The sequence below is a fragment of the Centruroides sculpturatus genome, unplaced genomic scaffold (assembly GCF_000671375.1).
Source record: "Centruroides sculpturatus isolate CEXI.00-Female unplaced genomic scaffold, Cexi_2.0 scaffold228, whole genome shotgun sequence".
Lineage (NCBI taxonomy): Eukaryota > Metazoa > Arthropoda > Arachnida > Scorpiones > Buthidae > Centruroides > Centruroides sculpturatus.
Window position 1 is genome coordinate 700,861 of NW_019384467.1, and position 24,680 is coordinate 725,540.

The 24,680-nt window shown below is 33.7% G+C and overlaps 2 protein-coding genes across 2 annotated transcripts in view; both read right to left on the minus strand.

Annotated features, from left to right (window-relative positions):
* Positions 1-329: 329 nt before the first annotated feature.
* Positions 330-1,496, minus strand: LOC111621064. The gene has a single exon (XM_023363116.1). The coding sequence runs from the start codon at positions 1,494-1,496 to the stop codon at positions 330-332; it is 1,167 nt and encodes a 388-aa protein (XP_023218884.1).
* Positions 1,497-13,522: 12,026 nt separating this feature from the next.
* LOC111621071 (copine-3-like) overlaps positions 13,523-24,680 on the minus strand; it is a 92,939-nt gene continuing 81,781 nt past the window's right edge. Inside the window, exons 14-15 of the mRNA XM_023363130.1 lie at positions 16,950-17,186; positions 13,523-14,735 (exon numbers count right to left, since the gene is read on the minus strand). Coding sequence (XP_023218898.1) covers positions 14,613-14,735; positions 16,950-17,186 — 360 coding nt within the window. The 3' untranslated portion in view covers positions 13,523-14,612. The remainder of the gene's footprint in view (positions 14,736-16,949; positions 17,187-24,680) is intronic.

Sequence of the window (24,680 nt, forward strand, 5' to 3'; positions counted from 1 at the left end):
GTAAAAAGCAATATGTAAGAAAACAAAGTTGGCTTAACTATTAATAACTATATACTACTATACACCTACATACATACTCGGTGAGTTGCTATTATTAGAGAAGAGTAAACAAATTTTATCATAGTCATGAAACACGTGTCCACAAATCACAATAAAAATACACAGAAATCAGCAACTCTCCAAAGTTGAGGCCAACACTAACGTTGAGTAATGTGTCCTTTGATTTTTAGAAAAAAAACAGACGATTATAAATAAATCAAAGTATGCAGAATACAACAGTAAACTTGACGATGTACTGTATAAAGACGTGAAGTAGTCTATGCAAATATCTATATATGATAATTAATCCTTTGTTGGAATTTGGTTTTTTCCTTAAGATATACTGGACAAGTTTTATCCATTGTATTATGACAGTTATGTGCTCTGTTTTCTCGTAAACAATTGGCACACTTTGGTGAATTATGTTTGTTCTGGCAGTTTTTATATAGATGATTCTCATTACAATGACTACACACATTGTCTGTTGAGGTACAATTTTTTGCTATGTGACCAAAAGATAAGCAACGATAACATTGAGTAATAGGAAAAAAGTCAAAAACTTGACACGTCGACCAAAGAAGATGAATTTTCCCTGCCTTTACTAATTTCTCCCTAACCTGTGGAGATACCTCTAGAATCCATGAAAGATAATTTTCATTCTTTTCTTTAAGCGGAAATCTAATAGTAGCATGTTCAGCAAAAGTGCGATCAGTAAAAGTTTCTAGAAGGTACACGTTTTGCTCAAAGATATCTAATATGAGATCGTCTTTATTGATACCTTTAGGAACGGAAGCAATTTTGATTAGTGGAAGTCGCTTTTTCGGCAGTCTGGAAACCAAGCCAGGAACTTGTTCAACATTCTCTTTAAAATAGCCTACCTCATTCTTATGGCTTAAATCAATTGCAAGTCCTCCATTCCTAATCTTCCTTATTCTACGTATCCCTATGCCAAGTTTATCAGGTTGCACGTTATTAGTTAGATTACGTTTAGTTTCATCACAAGTGGCACCGACTTTATCACTATATACCAAAACTGTGTATTCTGGTGGAGGTGGTTCATTTGCAGGTAAGGTTGGTTTTATTCCTTTTAGTAGGGTATCTCTATAACTAAGGGTGCTAGGAACTTTTTCGCCAGCAACACTGTCAGAAGTAGTTTTCCTTTGGTTATGTACTGCGGATTGAATATCTATTAGAATTTCTTTAGATTCATCAAATTGAGCATCTTTAAAGTCTTGCAAATCCTCTTTAGTAACTAACTTTGAAAGTGTTCGTTCAACTAAATTATTATTCTTAAGAGTAGATTCTGCTAATTCTATAATTCTGGTGAATTGTGTCAATATATATGTTAAATGACACTCTACCCCAAATTTAGCATTTCGATTTTGCAGGGAATATCTCTTAATCTCGTCATAAATACCATAAGCAGTATCATGGAATATTTGTATTTCAGATTCCATACTGAAGAAAATAATAAATTTTATCTTAAAATATTAATATCGTCTAATATATTAATTTTGTTAGCTTATAATTATGTGCAACGTCTTCCTCTACTCCAGACGAATCTAGAAATAAATGATATGTCTAGGAAATTATTAATAGAAACAGAGAAAATACAACTTCCGTGAAATGTTCTAGAAAATTCTAGTATTAATAGTGAAGGTCAATGTTGAAAATTAAAGATTTAATAGAACATCAACAATTTAAAAACTATTAAAGCTATACTTGTGAAATTTTGGGATAAATTCGCGTTTGATGTCTTCTAAGAAGTGACCGGAAATTATTCGGATATACCCCACCGGAAACGACTTACGGCTTGCCGAAAAATAACAGGAAGTAGTTAATAACTCCTTAAATACCGGGCCTGGAACCCCAAAATTTGACACATGTACTCACTTAAGTAGTTCGAGTAAGCCACTAAATCAGGTTCCGGTTGAACGGTTGAGATAGTTTGAAAAATCAAGCCCGAATAACCGGAAGTTTCAAAAACGTGTAATTTCAGAGAGGAGTATCCAAATTGTACAAACTTAACATATTCTTGTTCGTTATAAATAACGCTTTCAAAAAATGTAAAACACTTATAACAAATAATAAGAATTATAGGAAAAAACTTTAAAAATGCGGAAGCAGAAAAATTCCATTTCTTATCTCTTTAGAACAGCTCAGCAGTCTGCGGCCGCGATTTCTGATGTTATTTTTCTGCGAAAACTTCGCTGAACTTTGGAGACATCATTAATATAAATAATTTTTATCGCCGTTGAATAAGAAATGTTTCTTTCACAAGAGATGTATAACATTACAGTGCTGTATTAAACTTACGGTACCTAATTTACATACTGTACAGGCGATAGTTCGCCTAAACTCTCTGAGGCGTGGCGCTAGACNCTGAATATTCTGTATCCTAGAAACAAAAATTTCTTCTATTCTTTCCCATATTCTCAATTCTGTCTTTAACTGTATTGCAGCTAGTGAACACTTCCTTTTTCTATAAAATCAAGATATTACAATGTTCATTGTATAGCATATTTTTAATATGAAAATAGGTGACACATTTAAAATTTCTTGATATCTAAATGTCATAAAATTTGCACAGATCTAAGAAAATATGAAATTTATGATTACAGAAAGTATTAATTATATAAAATCAATGATGACATTAAACATGATAACTGTATGAAAAATATTTAAAAATTCGTTAATTTTTTTGCACATGAATAACAATACCAGTACTACAAAATATTTCTTTATAAGTTTGAATATCTAAGGCAGAAGTGTATGACATACAACAGTTGAAAAAGTAATGTATTAGATAAGGATGCACCGATAAGCAAAATGGCTGATTACCGATAATAATTTATTGCATTAATAGTGTGAGATCCTGGAGTTAATTATACAGTCAATTATAATGTGGAAAAAACCCATTTTTCTCCACCTGGTATTTCCATCTCCCTCGGGTCAGGTAAACAAGAGACGATCGAATATCCTCGCAAAATCAACAATCTCTTCCTTTGTTTCTAAAATAAATCTCAACATTGTTTAAAAAGCTGAAGTGTTTCTGTGTTTAACAGAAACAACATATATTTCTTTAACCGCTGATATTTGGACAGCAACTACAAACAATTCTCCTTTTTTAAGTGTAACAGCTCACTGGTTGCAGGATGATTTTCAGCAGGAAAGAGCTGTTTTGCAAATTGTTTCCTATGAAGGTTCTCACACAGCTACACGAATCAGTGAACAGTTAAAAATTGTTCTTGAATAGTATAAGTTGACGAGTCATAAGATATTCTTAGTACTAAGAGATTCTGCAGCAAATCTGGTAGCTGGAATTAGGAATTGCAACTTAGAAGCATTATCATGCTTTATACATACGCTGCAGCTGACACTAAACGAATGCATATTTTCTGAACAAGATGTAAAAACTATAATCACAGTTAATAGAAATATTGTCATACATTTTAATCATTCTGCTGTAGCTGTAATCAAATTGGAAGATTTACAAGAAAAGTTAGGTTTGCAGAAACACAAATTAAGGCAAAAGGCCCTTGTCAGATATGCTATAGATAATAAAATTCCTACGTTGAGCCCATATCAGTGGTCTCTCGTTGAAAAAATTGTTCTGCTTGTAAAACAATTCAAAGAAATTACTGTGGAAAGCCAGCAAACGGGAAGCCACTTCATCTTCAATAATTCCCACAATAGAGACTCTGAAATTATTCTTATCAAAAGCAAAGATCAGTAGTTCCTTTAGTGGCATTAATACCACAACAGAAGAACTANGAATTAGGAATTGCAACTTAGAAGCATTATCATGCTTTATATATACGCTGCAGCTGACACTAAACGAATGCATATTTTCTGAACAAGATGTGAAAACTATAATCACAATTGATAGAAATATTGTCACACATGTTAATCATTCTGCTGTAGCTGTAATCAAATTGGAAGATTTGCAAGAAAAGTTAGGTTTGCAGAAACACAAACTAATTCAAGATGTCCCTACTTGCTGGAATTCTACAGACTACATGTTGGAACAGCAAAAGGCCCTTGTCACATATAGATAATAAAATTCCTACGTTGAGCCCATATTAGTAGTCTCTCGTTGAAAAAATTGTTCTACTTGTAAAACAATTCAAAGAAATTACTGTGGAAAGCCAGCAAACGAGAAGCCACTTCATCTTCAATAGAGAATGAAATTATTCCTATCAAAAGCAAAGATCAGTAGTTCCTTTAGTGGCATTAATACCACAACAGAAGAACTAGAAAATTCAAAAAAAAAAAAAAGTTTTACAGCATATATAGAAAACAAGTCTTTATGCTTGTCATTTTTATTAGATTCAAAATGAAATTTCAAAAAGAAAATATGGTAGAGGAAATCTCAATAAGAATTAAATTCTGAAGCTTCTACTTCTGGAGGTGATCAAGATGGAGGTGAATTTCTAAGTTTTTCTGATTTATTTGATGAATTAGCTTCTGGTAAACGAAAGAATGAAGAATAGCATGTTTTTAAAAAAAAAAAAAAAAAACGAAAGAGACGAACAAACGTTTCGATCAAGAATTAGAAACATATTTACATTTATCCCTAATTTGAGCAAAATAGCTATGAAATATTTAAGTGCCTCAGCATCTTCCATTGAAAGTGAAAAAATTTTCAGCACTGGAGGTAACATTTATGAGCCGGCAAAAAATAGGTTATGCCCTGAAAATGATGAAATTCTCATGTTTTTGCATTACAATTTAAGGGTTTTACAGTTTAAATATTAAATTTTTATTTGTTTTATATGTTTAAACTTTAAACTTATGAAACAAATAAAAATTTAATTTTTCTTCTTAACCTATTCAATACTTTTTCTTATGTAAAGTTTAAACTTTATATTATACGTTATGTTATACTTATAATATGTATTGATGAAAGGAATAATTTGATTAGTAAAATTTTTTTAATATTCAGATTGTCATGTAATAAATAATAAATATATAACAGAAATTTATTAGTTTTTATTACTAGCATTGTATGTAACATTCTAACAAAAATACCAAAATGTGAAATTGGCCGATTATCGATACCGATTAATCGGCTAAGTGGCCGATACGGCCGATTACTTACCGATTAATCGGTGCACCCTTAGTATTAGACACCCTTGTGTGTAGGCTAAATGCAATAAGTTTTACAAATATATCATCATTTACGCCATGGAATATTTATGATTATAATTGCATAGATAAAATAGTGATTCCTTTATTTAAATGTTGTAATAATGAAAATATTATGGATTCAATTAATTTTTCATCATTAAGCACAAAATGTAAGAAACAGAATAATTAAAATTTTTAAAAATTTCCTCAAACATACAATTTTATGAAAACTTCAGTTAATAAAATTTTGATTTATTAGGATTAAGAGATTTCAGCTTATATATACACACAATGAATATATTTATGAACATAATTATAAACTCTCATAGATTTAATAAAAACAGTACTTAACAATTTATTATTTGAAATGTACAGTACATTCATATAAAATATATATGCAATAACATGTGCTTGTTGAACACTTATTTTAGTATAAAAAATTATATGTGGTCTTAATCTAAAGTTTCCTTCAATGAACTCCATTTAATTTCCATTAATATATGATACATAGGTACACTTCAATATGCAAAAGCAGATATGTTTAGTAAGTTTCGGATTAAAAAAATCATTTAGAGTACCATTGTTGCATATAGAAAAGATTTTATATACAGTGTTTTCCGAAATGAATGCTACCATTTTAAATTACTATAATCATATTAATTATTACTTGAAAAATATGCAGCATACACCAATTTACAGAGTAACTATCCCAGTTTCATCTCCCAGCTGCATTCAAACACTTTTTCTCTGCTACCACTAGGAAGTGCCATAATAAAAATGGCAACTCTGCAACAGAGAAGAAATTTTGTGTTCTGCAGTTCACAGGGTGTTAGAATTACTCATCATTGTGCCCGCTGTAGGAGGAGTGACAATGGATATGTCATAGCAAGCTTAAGAAGAATTTGAGTATCAGTTGGATGTGCACCACATGACAGGAGATGTACACATTGAGAAATTTTAATGGGAAAATGTGAGACTTGAACAATTTTTCCAGTGATTTAATGTACATTACAGCATTCTTGGATAAAAATTAACATAATTACAATAATTTAAAATGGTATCATTCTTTTTGGATATATATGGCCGACGGTCACACACAACTCGTCAGTCGTTTTTCACCTGGTCACCCTACCTCCTATTGTTCTCCTCCTGTTTGTGGAATGACTAATCCTACCCAAAGGCAATAACAGTCGTCCCAGAAACGGATAGAAGAAAGAAATAGAGGAAATCATCAAAATAGAATAGAATTGACTATATAAAGATATATATATATATATATATATATATATTTGTATATGTATATTTATATAGTCATAATTCTATTCTATTTTGATGATTTCCTCTATTTCTTTCTTCTATCGGTTTCTGGGACGACTGTTATTGCCTTTGGGTAGGATTAGCCATTCCACAAACAGGAGGTAAAATGACTGGGTGAAAAATGACTGACGAGTTGGTCAGTTTTGGACTGGAGACCAAAGGGGTTGGTTAGACACGTCATTAAGAAGGTCGAAGGGAGATCTAGACGAGAGGATCGTGAGGACAAAGACTGTTAAGAAAAGAGATCTGTACTAGCGGAAAGCTTCAAAACGTTTTTGAACTTCAGAGAGGATTGCATAGTTTGGTACAGGAAGAAGGATCGTACTTAGGCATTGAACTGAGAAGAGAATTCGAAAATCGAGAACCCTGCTGTCAGCAAAGGAATTGATGAGATGGCAAGTACAATAATCTGCAAAAGAACTACCCAAAGAGCATACCGGCGCAGACAAAAGAACAAATCCTGGGTGACTGTAGACTTCCATATCCCTATTTCTCTCTTTAGGTTAAGTTGTTATATAATTTTAAGGTAGTTTAAGATTTACGTATGTGGTTAGGCTAAGAAAATTGATACGCAACTATTCTGCAGGAAAGTTATATTCCCGAATTGTAAGAAAACTCAACAAAGAAAAAAATCCCGATGTGACACACCGTGAATTTTGTAAATTTTTACAAGACCAGTTGGAATTCTTTAGAACCTAATACAATTCTTTCTTTATTCACTACGAACAGGTAACGTAAGAAGTTGTCGTGTGCCTTTTCTTTTGTTTGTATTTCCTTTGTGGGCAATATTATATCATGTAACGAACTACCACAATTGGTGTCTGCAACAGGATTCCAACTGAAAGAGGTGTAGGGTTTTCCTTTTTTTTTTTTGTTTGATCCTGTTTTATTGGGTGTTTCGTGTGCATTATTTGTGAAATTAGAAGTACTATATTGTTATACTGTGTAATAATGAACAACCAGGTCGGAGGTTTGGTGACTGGTGAGGGAGTAAATCCAAGCCAGCCTTTAGTTGTAACGGGGTTTCTTGGCATGGTCCTCATGTTTTCAGGGCGACATGGTTAATATCAATCAATTCTTTCAGACAATAGAGAATACAGCTAAATTAGCCAGGTGGAATAGTGAAGTCAAGGTTGCGGTACTGCAGGAAAGTTGCCAGAGGCTCTCCCTTATGTTTAGTAGAACAATACCCTGGAAGGTATGAAGAAACAAAGTGTGACCCAATAAAGTGCTTTGGAAAAAGGGGGCACCGATAAAGAAATTTTAGATCAGTTGTTGAGCTTAATGCAAGGGCAAGGTGAGTTGGTAATGGACTCTGCAATCTGGACTAAGACGTTACTGGCGAGAGCCACAAAAGAGAATGACAAGCTAGGCTCCCTATGTGACGACATAATTCTGGAGTGCTTTATATTTCCCTTTAGCCCCTTTATAAAGGCCAGCATACTAAGGAGAACCCCCAAAACACTAGAAGAAGCTTTTGATATAGCTGAGGCAGAGGAGGAGATCGAGATAGAGTGTAGCAGTAAGTTTGAAAGAAGAGGGGTGAACACGAACACAGGAGAAATCTGACATGGGCCCAAGGTTCCATAAAGATGATGATAATGATGAAAAGATTAAGGGATTGGAAAGAAGAATAGAATTGTTAACAGAAGCTGTGAGTAAGTTGTTAACTAAAGAGGGCCAGGAGCAAAGATTGAGGGATAAAAGATGCTACATATGCAATGAAGTGGGTCATTTTGCCCATAGTTGTCTGAGACATAGTGAGAAACGTTTAAACATCTAAGGAAGTGTTACAATGGCCGACACAGTGCTTCTTCGTTAACCATTAGTCTGGCTGACCAAGTGTTCAGATCATCAATGGGACAATTGAGGGGACCAAAGTCTGCTTTCTCATCGATACGGGGGCTGAAAAGTCACACTCTAGTATTGTGGAACTCAAGATTATGCCAAGACAAGGCATAGCTAGGGCAACCATAAAGGATGAGATTTTGGGAATAAGAGGTATTAGTGATGAAGTGACTGAGTGTGACAAGGTTCTATATGTTGAGGTGAGATATAAAAATCAGTCATCTAGGTCCTCTGTAGCAGATATGAAGCTCCCAGAACATGTTGACTATGTCAGTATTCTGGGGATGGATATACTTGGGGGAATATGTGAGGTCATCGGTAATATAAGGGTGGCTATCCAAAAGAGCACAAGAAACTATGATGGGGACAGAGATATATATGAGGATTACCTTAACATTACCCAGATGAATATTAGAGATCTAGAAGGGTTAAGAGATAGCGAAAAGGAGCGGTTATCTCAAATATTCAGAAAACACCCTGGCTGCTTCGAAGAATCAGTCGAGGGATTGACTGGTATGATAGGTGAAGCCAGTAAATATACGGCAATACCGTATCCCTAAATGTCATCTGCCAGGGCTGAAGGCATTAACTAATGCATACTTAATGGCCGGGATAATAGAAGAGAGTGAGTCAGCTTGGAATTTGCTGATCCACATACTGGAGAAAGAAAATGGCAAAATAGGTCATTGACCCATCTAAGGTCAAGTGTCATCCTTAACTGCCACTCAGGAGTTCCTAATAGCTCGTGTTGATGAGATTCTCAGTAAATTTCATGGAAGTTCATTTTTTCTGTGCTTGTTCTAAAATCTGGATACTTCCAGATAAATCTAGACAGCTCTATTAGGCATGTATATGCATTTTCCACCCCATGGGGAAAATACCAGAAGGTTCTTCCAAGCAACGATGTCAAGGGTACTAGCTCACTTTCTCAGGATCAATTGTTACATCTTTCAAGATGATTTCAAGCGATTTGGAAAACAACACTAAGACCATATTGTGTTATTAGATGAACTTATAGGAGCCCTGAATAAAGTTAATTTGAAACTGTACCCCAAGAAGAGCTCCGTCCTCATCACAGAAGTTAGATATTTAGGCCATGTGATAAGCCAAAGCAGTATTCGTCCAGACATATCCAATGTGTGCACCATTCTCGATATGAGGCCACCCAAAAATGTGAAGGGGGTAAGAAGCTTTCTAGAAATAGGTATAAAACTCCTAAACAAGTTCTCTACATTCCTTAAGGGATGCAAAGTGTGCCAGCAACATAATTTGCACAGGGGTCAAGCCCCAATCCAGGAAATGTAAGTTGCTGAGTTCTCACTCCAAAAGGTGGCAGTTGATATAATCAGCCCATTGCAAACAACCCAAAATGGTAATTAATATATTCTCACTATAGTAGACATATATACTAGATATGCAGAAGCTGTTCCAGTCCCGAACCAATCCTTGTGGCAGATCACGGATAGTTTCTTTTGTAATATAATATGTAGATATGGTTGCCCAGAGGTGGTAATGTTGGATAGAGGGTCCAACTTCACTTCGAGCATTTTCCAGGAGATGTGTACCAAATTGTCCATTAAACGTAACGTCACAACTGCATACCATGTGTGAATGGTTAAATAAAACTATCTGTAAAATCATTGTGAAGACATCAGGAGAGATGGACAATTCTACCCATACTGCTACCAATAAATCCCCTGCATTCCTGTTACATGGATTTGAACCCCAATTTCCAAATGCTTTTCCAGAGGATAGTGTTGAAGGAATGGATGCCCAACTCGATGGTCTGAGTTCTTCACAAAATTAAATATTAGGAAAGTTGCATACGAGTTGGGGAGGCAACAGAATTGTAAAAATAGGAGCAAGAAAGGACGAGTATGGGAGAGAGGGCAACATGTCTGGTTGCTTCAGAAAGGAAGAAGTAAAGGTACTGGGAAGTTTTCTACTAAGTACTTACTCAGGGCCTTATAGGATCACACACATCTTGGGCCCAGTGACTGTAGAACTTGGCACTAATTGCCAAGATGAAAGGTTAGTGGTGCACACTGACCGAATCAAAGAATGCTATGCCCCTATATATGAAGAGAGTAGAAGGGAGAAGAGATGCAAGCTGAAAGGAGGAAGATCCCAGTACTTATGTGAGGACTTGGTTACCGTTACCAAACAAAAGGCCTGCTCCAAACATCACGATGCAAGAAGCAGAAGGAACCAAATGTGAGGAGACCAGAAGACAAGACAATGGTAATGAGGAGAAAAAACAGCACCCTTATAATACAAGGGGGATGTAAGGTCGACTACCGCAGATTGCACTGTGGAGTTGACTTTTAGGGGGCATATCAAAACTTGTATATTTATATAATTTATATAGTCATAATTCTATTCTATTTTGATGGTTTCCTCTATTTCTGGGACGACTGTTATTGCCTTTGAGTAGGATTGGCCATTCCACAAACAGGAGGAGAACAATAAGAGGTAAGGTGACCGGGTGAAAAATGACTGATGAGTTGGTCAGTTTTGGACTGGAAACCAAATGGGTTAGACACGTCATTAAGAAGGTCGAAGGGAGATCTAGACTAGAGGATCGTGAGGACAAAGACCGTTAAGAAAGGCGATCCATACTAGCGGAAGGCTCGAAAACGTTTCTGAACTTCAGAGAGGATTGCATAGTTTGGTGAGGAAAGAAGGATCATACTTAGGCATTGAATTGGGAAGAGAATTCAAAAATCAAGAACCCTGCGGTCAGCAAAGGAATCGACGAGATGGCAAGTACAATAACCTCCAAAAGAATTACCCAAGATCATACCGGCACAGACAAAAGAACAAATCCCGGGTGACTGTAGACTTCCATATCCCTATTTCTCTCTTTAGGTTAAGTTAATTTTAAGATAGTTTAAGAGTTAGTTAAGTAAGATTTATGTATGTGGTTAGGCTAAGAAAATTGTTATGCGACTATTCTGCGGAAAGTTATATTCCCGAATTGTAAGGTGACACAGTTCTTTAGAACCTAACCTGTTTGTCGTGAACAAAGACAGAATTGTGTGCCTTTTCTTTTGTTTGTATGTTTCCTTCGCAGGCAACATCACATCACATAACAAACTATCACATGTGTATGTATCATGTACATACAACTCCTAGACAAAAAATTAGAATATTCACCTAACTGAAAGTTTAGTGTACATTTTCTCATGAACTACACAGAGTACGAAACTTTTTTTCGACCCTACATAAACAATGTCTACATATATTTATTATACCCATTAACCAGATAAATTAACTCAAACGATTTTTTTGTTACAAATGGAAATGAAATGACAAAAAATTAGAATATTAGCGAAATATGGGTTAAATATAGGAAATACAACAAAATAAACTTATTTTGTGGTATTGCCATTTGCCATAATTAGTGCTCAAAATCTGTCAGGCATGGTGCAGATTAATGTTTTGCATTCGTTTCAAATGTGTTGAATGCATGTCACTAATTCCTCTTTAGAAGTTGATCACCATTCATTAAGTCATTGTTTCATGACTCCCCACAAAATTTGAATAGGTTTAAGTCTGGAGAATTACTTGGCCAAGGCAGGATTGCAATCTGTCATTCTTGTAACCAACTTATCGTTGACTTCATGGCATTACAGGATGCTCCGTCTTGTTGGAATAGAAATTTTTCTCAATTAAATCTTCTGCCGATGGTATAATAAATGTCTAAGATGTCTTGACATGTCTGTGCATTGACACATTCCCAAAGAATGTACAATTATCCTATGCCATTAGCACTCATGCATCCCCAGATCATGACAGATGATGCAAACTTCATGAATCTCTTCATACAGTCTTTTTTGGTTGTTCTCCATACATGTGGGCCTTGGTGGAGAGACAAAACAGGGATTCGTCACTGAAGAAAACATTATTCCAGTTGTCTTGTTCCACATGAGACTCTCTGCACCATCTGACACTTGCTTGGTGTTGCTTTTTCATTAGAGATGGCTTCATCTTGTGAACACAGCAATTGAAGTGCAAGTTGTGCAACCTTCAGCATATGGTTCGTTTACTAACGTTCACTCCAGTTGCTCTCCATTGTGCATGCAAGTGTTTAACATTCTTAAAGCAGTTTCGCATGACAATCTTTCTCCAGTTTTTTCATCCCTCACAGTTGTTGCTCGTTTACGTCCAAATTTCTGGCATTTATTAGTTAAAACTTGAACATGGTTTTGTTGTTTAGTACTCTAGAGGCTGTTGGCTGCAAGCATTTTACGTAATTCACAATTTCTTTTTGTGTTCTTTCTTCTTTGTACAAGGCTATGATGATATCTTTAGTTTTGTCACTGATGTCGCACTTATGTCCCATGTTGAACTGTTATATTGCTCTGCCTAGCAATATGGAAATTTGCATTACAATTTAGTTTTTTTTATGGCTGTTTGGTTGTTTTTGCTAATATTCTAATCTTTTTTGTCATTTCATTTCCATTTGTAACAAAAAAGTTTGAGTTAATTTGTCTGATTAATGGGTATAATAAATATACATAGAGTACAAAACTTTTTTCTACCCTACATAAACAATGTCTGTGTTGTTCATGAGAAAATGTACACTAAACTTTCAGTTACGTGAATATTCTAATTTTTTGTCTAGGAGTTGTATATTAAATTTGAATTTTGAAATATTTATATAATATGATATTTTACATAATGTAAAACTAATCAAATTTTATTACCTGAAAGTATTCTTGACCAATCTAAAATGAAAAATTCATTATGAAATATAGAAAATTAATTAGATTTTTAAAAATTGCATTTTTCTATTAAACAGAGTAGAAGATAAACTTGAGGAAATTCTGACAATATTATACCTAATGATAAATTTGTTTTTTTATAGTCTTTCTACTGCCAATATCTAGAAATGACAATCCTATATGCTCAGATTTATATATAAAACTTTAAAAAAATTCACAGACAAAGAAATGAAACAAGCAACATAACAAATGAAATTCATTGGAGGAAACAACTTCTAGAAAAATATATACATAAAAATACTGTTTATGTTCCCTATTATTTGTAGGGAATGAATATTTAACCTTTCAACAGTGGGATAGTCAGGTATGGTGCTACCCCAAAGTAGTGGAGAATAAACATGGGAAATTTTTAATACTTTTCCATGCGCTTTTTTCTCATTACCATTTTGTAAACAGTTATGTCTAGTAAAGAAATCTTTTTTTATTGTTACATAAAAAATGAATTATGTGAATTATTTTTTGTGGTAGTTTTTGGTGATACCCCCAAAAGAATTTAATGGATATATCCATCCCTCACCACTGCCACACGATTGCCCTGAATGAATATATCTGTCTCTCACTGTTGAGTGGTTAACTATTCTTTTATTAACCTATAACTAATCATACATGACATCAATACATGTTCTCTCAAGAAATATTGATAAAAATTAAAACAAATGCCTTACTAAACTCCAGCAATTATTTAATGAAAACAAAAATGTTTTGATCCAAACCTTTTGTTCTGCATCAGTTGCTTTAAAAGAAGAAAAAGAACAATTTCTTTTTCATTAACTGCAAGAATAAAATATCATCACATTAAAATACTGCTGGAGTTTAGCAATGTATTTGTTTTATTTGTTATTTTATATTGATTAAAGATAACTGGCCTTTGTTATACTGTAAAACAATATTCATTGGGATAAAATAATTCAATAGAATAGAACCAAAGATAGAAATGTTAGTTTTTATCTTATTAATGCATTAGACTATTTAATCATAGTTGGGTGTATTAATAATAGCTATTCATTACACTTATGAACATGTCTTTTAATGCATGAAAAATAATCTTGAATTTTAATTACATAAAAATTTATTTTTTAAATTATAGAAATTTATAACGTTTATCTCAATATAAGGAATTGATAAAAACAAATTAGAGTCTAGTTATGAATCTAAGTCTACAAAAAATATAAATTTAATTTGAATTATATACATATAATTTAATATAAAATATAAAACTGTAGTGACATGTATTGATATCATTTAAATTACACATTGAAAGTAATAATTCACCATCAATGAGATAGAAAAGAACAGTAGAATAACTTATAATAAACTTAAAATAAAATGGAATTTTCAGTTGTAGCATTATATTTAAAATACTAATTTATGCAATATACTCTGTATATTAACTATCATAAAACATTTGACTTTACAATATACATATTTTTACACACATTTAATATACTGTATATACTTTATAGTAACATAAAAGAATTATACAGTATACATTTAAAGAGTTGGTGGTGCTGTCTGTTGTTTAGGTGGATTTGGTACAATATTCCTAGATATAAAATATTGTACAGCCTGTTGTGGTAGTTCAGCTAAAACTTCTTTTGCTAACAATGCAGGAGACTAGAAGAAAAATAAAGTATGCATTAAATAAATCAACATGGTACAATATTGAATAATATAATTAAAATTATTCAATTTTTCATGTTTTATAATTAAGAAATTATTAAGTCTCTTTTTTCATAACAACAATAAATACATGCATAATTAACATAGTGTATATCTAGTTAAGATAAAGAATAGACTAATAATTAAACTTTAACATTGAATAATATATTAAGAACAAAAAAGCTGGCAAAGGCTCTTGCACAACTTATCCATCACTTGAAGAGGTTGTTGTGACTATGCACAATAACACAGAAAGGGTTGAGACTAAGAACAATACACTTTATTGTTCGTTCGGAAACAGATACACAGTTCCAAAAATGGCGGGACAATGGTCCAATAACTCTCCAGTCACGCGACTCCACTAATTTTCCTTTTTTGCTGTTGAGGGGTACCCTTGTTGTCACATCCCTCACACCAGTTAAGGCTGGGTATGCATGAGCATATAAAGTATGTCTATTATGACAGATGTACATACTTTTGTACAAGTGTTATCTAGACAACACAAGCAAATAATGTACATCCATATGATGGGCATATTGTAGAAAAGTACCTTTACTGACATTGCTTAGACATCATATAATTAGACAGTGTTTGAAAGAAAATGGCAGATGGGATGGACACTAGTGAAACTCTAGTATTTTCTTATTTAGTAAAACAAAATATTTAAAAACTAAACACAAAGAAAATGGTGGGTTTATCCCATAAACAGTGAACATCACCTGTGTGGCAATTTTTGTACTTTGTGTGTCTTAGATAAGACACTGAATTTTTTCACTATTTCAGAATGTCTAAAAATATATCAATCTAGGCTGAAGTTTTTTCTTTTGCTCTTGTAATCTTTGCACGCAGTATCCCACAATAATTATCTTTTCTTGATTGACATTTCATACATAACTAGCTGTTACCCGTGACTTCGCCCGTGGAGGATTTGCAAGCAAAACCCCATTTATATTCAGTATTTCAACAACCATAGTAATTGTTATATAACACCTACCGCTGAGAATAATGATAATTGCCAAGAATCAAACTGTTTTCAATTTGATCAATTTTCTGGAACGCTTACAATTGTTCTATAATCAAACCAATATGCAATAACAAATTCAAATTGGTTCGAACATTTGGTTAAAAAATCGAAATATATGAAAATATTTATAACAATGTCTGAAATGTTATCAATTTATGGGAAAGTATGGAATCAATTTCAAAAGTCATTCTTCAGGTTAAGCCTTAATCCTTTCTCTCTTCCCCCGCTTGGGAATTTTGAAAAATCCCTTCTTAGTGTGCGTTTCCATGAAGTACCCTAACTGTCTACCAAATTTCACCTCTTTGCTCTGGGCGATGATGAATCAGTGACTAAGTCAGATTGAACATATTATCATCACATCAATTTGACAAGCTTTTGTTTGAACATTCATGCTGTCAAATGTGGTGATCAATGGGAGTTTGTCCAGATAAAAGCTCTTTCATAATGTCAAGCCAAGATGAGTTACATGTGAAGATTATAAAAAGGTTGGGTAGATCATAATTCTTTACACACATCATTGTATTGTGAATGTAAAGTGTTACACTGTAAAAATTATATAAGTATTTGGTTTTCCACATCTAACAACTCTTGTATTTTCATTTCTGAATAGTACTTTCTTAATTCTAATAGAGTTCCAGGATATATCATTGTCACAGTAATTAATTAAGTGAATATAATTTTAAAAAATAAATATTGATGATATATTATTCTTTTAGAAAAAGTTATTGACTTAGATAGTTTCTAAGAAAAAAACATTCCATTTTTTATTTAAAAAACACCATGTAATTTTATGTTATGCCTCTTATAACCATTTTTTACTAACGACCAAGACTATAAAATCAACTTTTTTATAAGCCTTTAATGTTATGCATTTCAGATACTTCACATCCCTCTTCAGGCTAAAAAATGTATATTCTTTTTTGTATGAATTTAATTATTTTTGCCAACAGATGACTACCCTATAATATTTATTTTGTGGTAGTATATAGCTTAGTATCAATTCTAGGGTCAAAGTAATACTCATACAAACTTTGGTCCAGAATGATTTAAGAATAAAAATTTGTATAACAGACAAACCAACAAGAATTCATTTGAAAATTTGATTAATTATGAATAAAATTTTATATGTAATAAATCAAAATTACCATTTCATACTTATGAAAAGGTACAAACTGTACAATATCTCTTTCGGCATAACTACCATCAGAAGCATAAAGTCGGCCATTGTCTCCATCTAAGAAATCCATAGCACTGAAATCAGCATGTCCCACTCCAATTATTATGATGGACATTGGAAGTCTGGAAGCTTGTACTATGGCTCTTCTGGTATCATTTATATCTGATACTACACCATCCGTTAAAATCAACAGAACAAAATAATGCTGAAAAATCAAAAATATAAATTTAACAAATAATTACATTGCATTTAGAGCTTAATAATTCAAAAATGTATTTTTTCATTTTTATGGATCTATATTTTATTTCAACCGGTTGCTCAAAAAAATAACAAAATACAGAACTAAGTTTAAAAAGAATAATTACATACAGTGGTACCTCAGGTTACGAACGCCCCAGCATACGAAATTTTCAGGATACGACATGAAATTCGAACATATTTTTGCTCCACGATACGAACAAAAACTCACCATACGACGTTACATTAGTTCGCATTTTTCATTTGTTTTTCTTACTACAGTTATTTTTTTTAATGTATTACTTGGCTTTAATTTGAGTATGTTTTTCGCGTTGGAACGAATTATTTGGTTTTACATGTAATCGTATGGGAAAAGATGATCCACCTTACGACATTTTCATGATACGATCTCGGTTTCGGAACGGATTAATTTCGTATCCTGAGGTACCACTGTATGATGATAATAAATAGCACTATCTAAATTCTTTATCAGCTGTTTCTTAAAATTAAAGTTTAAAGTGTCTTTAAAGTTTTAAACTTCTAGATTGGGGGTGCTCTGATCGTCAAAGCTGTTGGCGTGAATTTTTCTCCACGTCCATACTTTGTCTGATTTTTCAAGAAATGAAAAATTTCGAATTATTTTCAACTAAAAGGAATAATATTAATCTTCTTATTTTATTGTTATTGATTGCTGGAATAGAACCAAATCCCGGTCCCTTGCAGAAAACTCCAACAAAGAGAGGAAGACCACCTACTCGTCAGAAATTGCTTACTAATAGTATGAAACCATTGGAAGCAGATTCAAACCTTATCACTGAATATACTGAACCTAGAAGAGCTGAATCATCATATCAAACAGGTGAGCTAATTAATTTAACTTCCTCACAAGAACAATTAGCTGTGGAACAAATAGACATTTCAACAGCAGAATTATGGAATAAGATAGTCGAACTGATAACTAATAGTAATGATAAGTTGGTGAGTCAATTTTCACTTTTAAGACAAGAAATTAAAGAATTTAAAGATCAAATTCAGCAAATAAAAATAAGAAATGAATTTACTAAACTAAGACTAGAAAATGAATTAACTCAATATAAACTGGATACTATGAGTAACACTATAAATAATAATAAAATTATAATTTATAATTATACAAATCAGCTTAAAAATATTACTAAAAATGAATTAGCAACATTTTTTTCTAATACTTTAAAAACAGTTTGCAGTGAATCAGAGGATATAGTAAATATATATTCAATACCTAATTCAAGTATTCAAATTAAGTGCATAGTATTAAAATCAAACCAATTAAGAAATAGAAACCTTGCAGCCTTTAATAAACTGAAATATAACAAGACACTGGGAAATTGGCAAGAAATTAATATGTCAGCTGATTTAAATAAAGATTCTCGTAAAAGACAGAAAAAACTTTTACAATATTATACAGATTTTAAGAAACAAGGATTACAACTAAAACTACGTGATGACTATCTGTTAATTAATCGTCAAAAAATTACATATAGTTATATTCAGAATCAATTGGTATATGCTGATGATTTTTTGTTGTATTCTCTACAGAAAAACCCAATAACGTAATTAATTCAGAATTAAATGTGAAAATGATCAAGATACTAAAATTTCAAATAATCTTAACTTAAATATCATGAACTGAAACTGCCAAGGCTTAATCTCAATTACTATATAACACTGATATCTTAGGTATAACTGAAACCTGGCTAGTCACACCAGTTAATGAAATTATAAAAAATAGAATGGAATATACAATTATATCTTCTGACGCACAGAAACCAATAGGACCTGGGAGACCGCATGGAGGACTTTGTCTAATTTTAAGAAAAAAAACATTGGTTCTGTAAAATTTTTACAAAAAGCAACTAATTATATTCTAATCTCATTACAAATTGATAATACTGATATAAAACATTTATACAAAAAGTTAATTATTATAATGTTAGTTTACGTTCCGCCTGACCAGATATAGACTTACTAAAAAAATCTCGAAAAATAGAAAAATATCTCTCTTTATGTATTGTTGTTTGGTGATTTTAATTCCAGAATTGCACAGATAATAGATTCAGATTATAAAGGATCAAATAATCTAATCCACTTTAACCGGAAATCAAAAGATAATAAACATAACTATCCATCTGAATTTACTTATGTTGCTAATATTGGAAGTTCAATAATAGACCTTACAATATGTTCTGAATTGCTGCCTGACTTATGTGTAAAAATTCAAGTTTTAAATTGCGACCTATCTGATCATTTTCCAGTCACGACTATCTTTGAAATGGCAAATATCCAACTAAACAATAAAATATGATTATCTGAATTTTCAATTGCAAATTAGTGAAAAAATCAAAAATTTACCTAAATTTTTACCAAGAAATGGAATAGAAATATATCATCAATTGGAAAATCTAATAAAAAAAATTCATCAATATAAAAACCAATAAGTTTAAGAAGCCTTGGTATGACTTTTCTTTATTTTAGAGATATAACAGGTAAAATAAAGCCTTAAAGCAGTTTAGGAATATGTCAAATGAAACTAAGAAACTTAAGACAATACGAGGGCTGTTCAAAAAGTATCGGACCTTTGGTTGGCAAAAATACATTTATTGATTTTGAGGTACAAAACCCTAATCCCCTTCAAAGTAGTCTCCTTGGTAGTGTATACACTTCTCCCAGCCTTCCTGCCATTGCTGGAAACACTGCTGAAACGCATCTGTTGGAATGGCCATCAGCCGGTCCGTCGCATTCCGCACGATGTCTTCTCTCGACTAAAATTGGGTTCCTTTTAGCGGCATTTTCAGCTTGGGAAATAGCCAAAAGTCACACGGAGCCATGTAGGGAGAGTACGGAGCGTGACGAACCACAGGAGTGTTGTGTTTGGCGACGAAAGCCCGAATCAGATGCACAGAATGGGCGGATGCGTTATCACGATGGAGCTGCCAAGTTTTGATCGACCACAGATCCGGTCGTTTGCATTGCACAGCTTCGGAAAGATGGCGAAGGACCTCCTGGTAGTACTCCTTTGTGATGGTTTGGCCTCACGATATACCACCCCACGAGAGTCGAAAAAACTGTCAACATGACCTTGATATTGCTGCGGACCTGCCACGCTTTTTTTGGCCTCGAGGATTGTCCCCGAAAGTCTGCTGAATCTTGCAAATGGTTTACACTTGGGTATCACCAAGGTTTTTGGTAAAATTTGATGTAATATCGCTGCTCACGTTGTTCAATCATTTTCCAACTTAGTGGAATCCGACAAGAGCTCACTACATGTCCTCACTCATAGGCCGACTGCCAACGACTAACGCTTCCTGCAGGCGGGAAAAAATTCAGGACTGTGCATGACTGTCCCCTCCACCAAAAGAGGCCTCCCGCGCATCATTGGTATACACAGAAAAAATAAAAGTCCGATACTTTTTGAACAGACCTCGTATATCATAACTTGTTAAAATCTAAGAAAAAAAAATATTTTAAAAATCTTGAACATCAACTAATATTAAATAAAGATAATACTCTGTTTTGGTCAACAGTATGTAAACTGCATAAACAGGATACTGAAAATCAATCACAAATTGCCTCTTTAACCTGGTCACTTTATTATAAAAGGATAACTGCTATAACTAATATAACCATTATAGAGACGCTGAATCTGGGAAATGAAATTTTAGATCTGATAATTACCTATGACGAATTAGAAAACAAAATCTGCACCAGTTATGGATCTAATTACAGTTAAATTCTTAAAATTATTATCACCATCAGGAAAACAAGCATTGCTTGAATTATTCAATTCATTCTACAATTCAGCAAACTTTCCGGAAAATTGGAATACAGTAAAACTGATAATGATTTATAAAAAAGGAGACAGAAAAGATCCAGGAAATTACAGACCAATCGCATTACTACCAACATTAACGAAAATGCTTTACTTCTATACTGGCACTATGATTCCAACGATGGACTGAAGAATTTAACTTAAACTCAAAATTTCAATTCGCATTTATAAAATCAAAAGGAACAGAAATGGCATTATTCTTCTTATCATCAATAATACAAATTTATTTACTAAAAAAACACAGGAAAATATATTCAGCTTTCATCGATATATCAAAAGCCTTTGATTCAGTTCATGTCCCAACTTTGATAAATTAAAAATATGTGGCTCAGGAAAAAATTCTCAGATTCAATTGCGAAATTATTTTCAATCTACAGAATCAACATTAGTCACGGTAACCAGATATTCCCAGAATTAAACATAAACCGAGGATTACTACAAGAAGAACCACTATCGCCATATTTGTTTAATTTTTATTTAAATGATATCGATAAATTATTTCTACTCTACACTGAAGGTGTTCAAATTTCTGGAAGAATTTGCCATTATATATTATATGCAGATGATCTTGTATTACTTGCAGCACAAACTAAATATAATAAACAACTATCTGAATTCCCTGTTTTTAACAATCAATATCTCAAAAACCAAAATAATTATATTTAGAAATAATGTTAAACTCCCAAAACAAGAAAAATCATACTATTTAAATAATCAATCTCTCACCTTGGTAAATGAAATAAAATATTTAGGAGTATCATTCAATTGGAATTGTAATTTTCAACCACACCTGAAAAATCTAACTACAAAAATAAATACTTTAATAGACACTATTATTTATTTATGTGCAACTTTAAAAATGACAAATATAAAACTACAGATGAAATTATTTAACCTTTTGATTATCCCTTCAATATATTATGCAAGCCCTATTTGGGCAATAGACTTATTATATGATTTAGAAAAATTCCATGTTATTTACTTACGAAAATTATATAAAATAGAAAGAACAGTTCCTGGTTATGCAATTTGTGCCAAAACTAACAGATTCCAATTATTTCCATTTTATTTAAAGAGAGTGATAAGAGAGGCTCCAAGGGGGTGTGAAGCGCAATATAAGGCCACAACAAGATTGGCCTCTTAGCCTATCCATCTCAACCCTTCGCTCACTTTCACATAGTGGAGCCTGTTAAGTCGAGCATCGACGAACAAACGAGCGTAAAGGGGGCCCTGCAAGGGTAATACTCCGGTGCCACACTGGAGGAGGGCCTTCCAGGGCTGGGTGCTGCTGCAGGCGGGGCGGTATCTATAGCGACGACCATCTGCTGCTTAAGGTCTGTTTTGAGCCTGTTGGAGTTCAGGCCACTGCCAAATCCCTGCTAAGCCTGGTTCCTCAGCCCAGGTTAGAAAAATGGGAAGGTTGGTGTCTGGTTGGCGGCCGACTGTAAAAACCCCAGCCAAGTCCTTTTTTTATGGAATGTCAAATGCCACTTTGGAATGTGATAATACTAGGGCATACCCCATAGGCGACGTGCAGCCGCAGCACCCGGCGGCTGTGGGAAATGGACGAGGGTTGTTGTCTCACATGGGACGGGGACAACGTAAGAAGCGAGTCCCATTAAGAGTGGGAAGTTGGAATATAGGGACTATGACAGAGAGAGGAACTGAACTTGCAGATACCCTGAGAAGAAGAGAGAACATAGTGTGCTTGCAGGAGACAAAGTGGAAAGGGGCCAAAGCTAAAGAGATAGGCGAAAGGTATAAACTTTTCTACTGTGGTAAAGATGGAAAGAGAAATGGAGTGGGGATAGTCATAGACAACCACTTAAAGAAGAATGTAGTCATAGTCAATAGAGTAAATGATAGATTAATATTGGTGAAATTGAGTATTGGAGAACTGATAAATAATGTTATTAGTGCATATGCACCGCAAGTGGGTGTAGATGATGAAGTAAAAGAGCATTTTTGGGAAGATTTGGCTAGGATAATGACGGAGGTAACGACACATGAGGAGATATTTATTGGAGCGGACTTTAACGGGCATGTGGGAAAAAAATAATGCTGGTTATGAGAGGGTACATGGAGGCAAAGGATTTGGTGGTAGAAATTTCGAAGGAGAATGTGTCTTGCAAATGGCCACCGCCTATGAGTTAGTTGTGGTCAACACTTATTTTGATAAATGTGAAGAACATTTAATAACTTACAAGAGCGGGGATCATAAATCACAAATAGACTACCTATTAACAAGATGGACTACTCTAAAAGGGATTAAGGACTGTAAAGTGATACCAGGAGAAGACTTGACTAGTCAGCATAGATTTTTAGTAATGGAATTAAAGATTGATCTTAATAGGATTAAGTATAAAGATAAACTGATACCTAAAATTAAATGGTGGTCGTTAAAAGGGGAAAGAGCAATAGAGTTTAAAGAAAGAGTAATAAGTGTTATTAATCGGAACACGAAGTGCAATGACTCGGTAGATGAATGGTGGACACAGGTGGCCAGGGAAATACAAAGGATTGCAAAGGAACTTCTGGGAGAAACTAAGCCAGTTAGGAAAATAGAGAAGGAGGTATGGTGGTGGAATGAAGAAGTTAAGAAAGTTATAACAGAGAAAAAAGATGCTTTTAAAAGTTGGCAGAATGAGAAAGGAGATAATAAGGTAAGGGAAGAGAAAAGAGTGGTCTATGTGCAGATGAAAAAGAAGGCGAAGACAGTGGTTGCCATAGCTAAGGCGCAAGCCCAGGATGAAATGTATAGATCACTCACGGGAAAAGAGGGTAGAAAAGCCATATATAGACTTGCGAAAATGAGAGGCAGAGGGAGTAAAGATATGTCCTATATCAAGTGTATAAAGGACACAAATGGCAAAGTGTTAACTAAAAATGAAGAAATTAAGGCCCGGTGGAAAACATACTTTAAAGACCTTATGAACGTGGAGAATGACAGACAAACTAACACTGAAAATGTAGAGCCAAATATTGGCCTAGTAGGCATGGTAGAGAAAGGGGAGGTAAAGCTGGCATTGAATAAAATGAAAAATGGGAAATCAGTGGGCCCGGATCAGATACCAATTGAGGTATGGAAAGTCCTAGGAGAGGAGGGAACAGACTGGTTAACAGAGCTGTTTAATAAAATACTGTTAGAGGGAACTATACCCAATGAATGGAGAAAAAGCTATTTAGTACCCATCTTTAAAGAAAAAGGGGATGTGCAGGAATGTAATAATTATAGGGGGATAAAACTATTGGCTCACACAATGAAACTTTTTGAAAGGGTAATTGAACGAAGGATTAGAGAGGAAACTAGTGTCACTGAAGGCCAGTTTGGATTTATGCCTAGGAGGAGTACTACAGACGCCATATTCGTGGTGAGACAGGTGATGGAAAAGTACCAATCTGTGAGGAAAAATCTGCATATGGTGTTCATAGACTTGGAAAAAGCATATGACAGAGTCCCGAGAGAAGTCCTTTGGTGGTCCCTTAGGAAGAAAGGTGTGCCGCTTCAATACATTGCAACAATTGAAGATATGTACTATAGGGCCAGCACGCAGGTTAGAACTGCAGCCGGATTGACGGACATGTTTGAAGTAA

Excerpts from the sequence above, each read along its gene's own strand:
- LOC111621064 (XM_023363116.1), bottom strand. The coding sequence starts at position 1,496 with ATGGAATCTGAAATACAAATATTCCATGATACTGCTTATGGTATTTAT.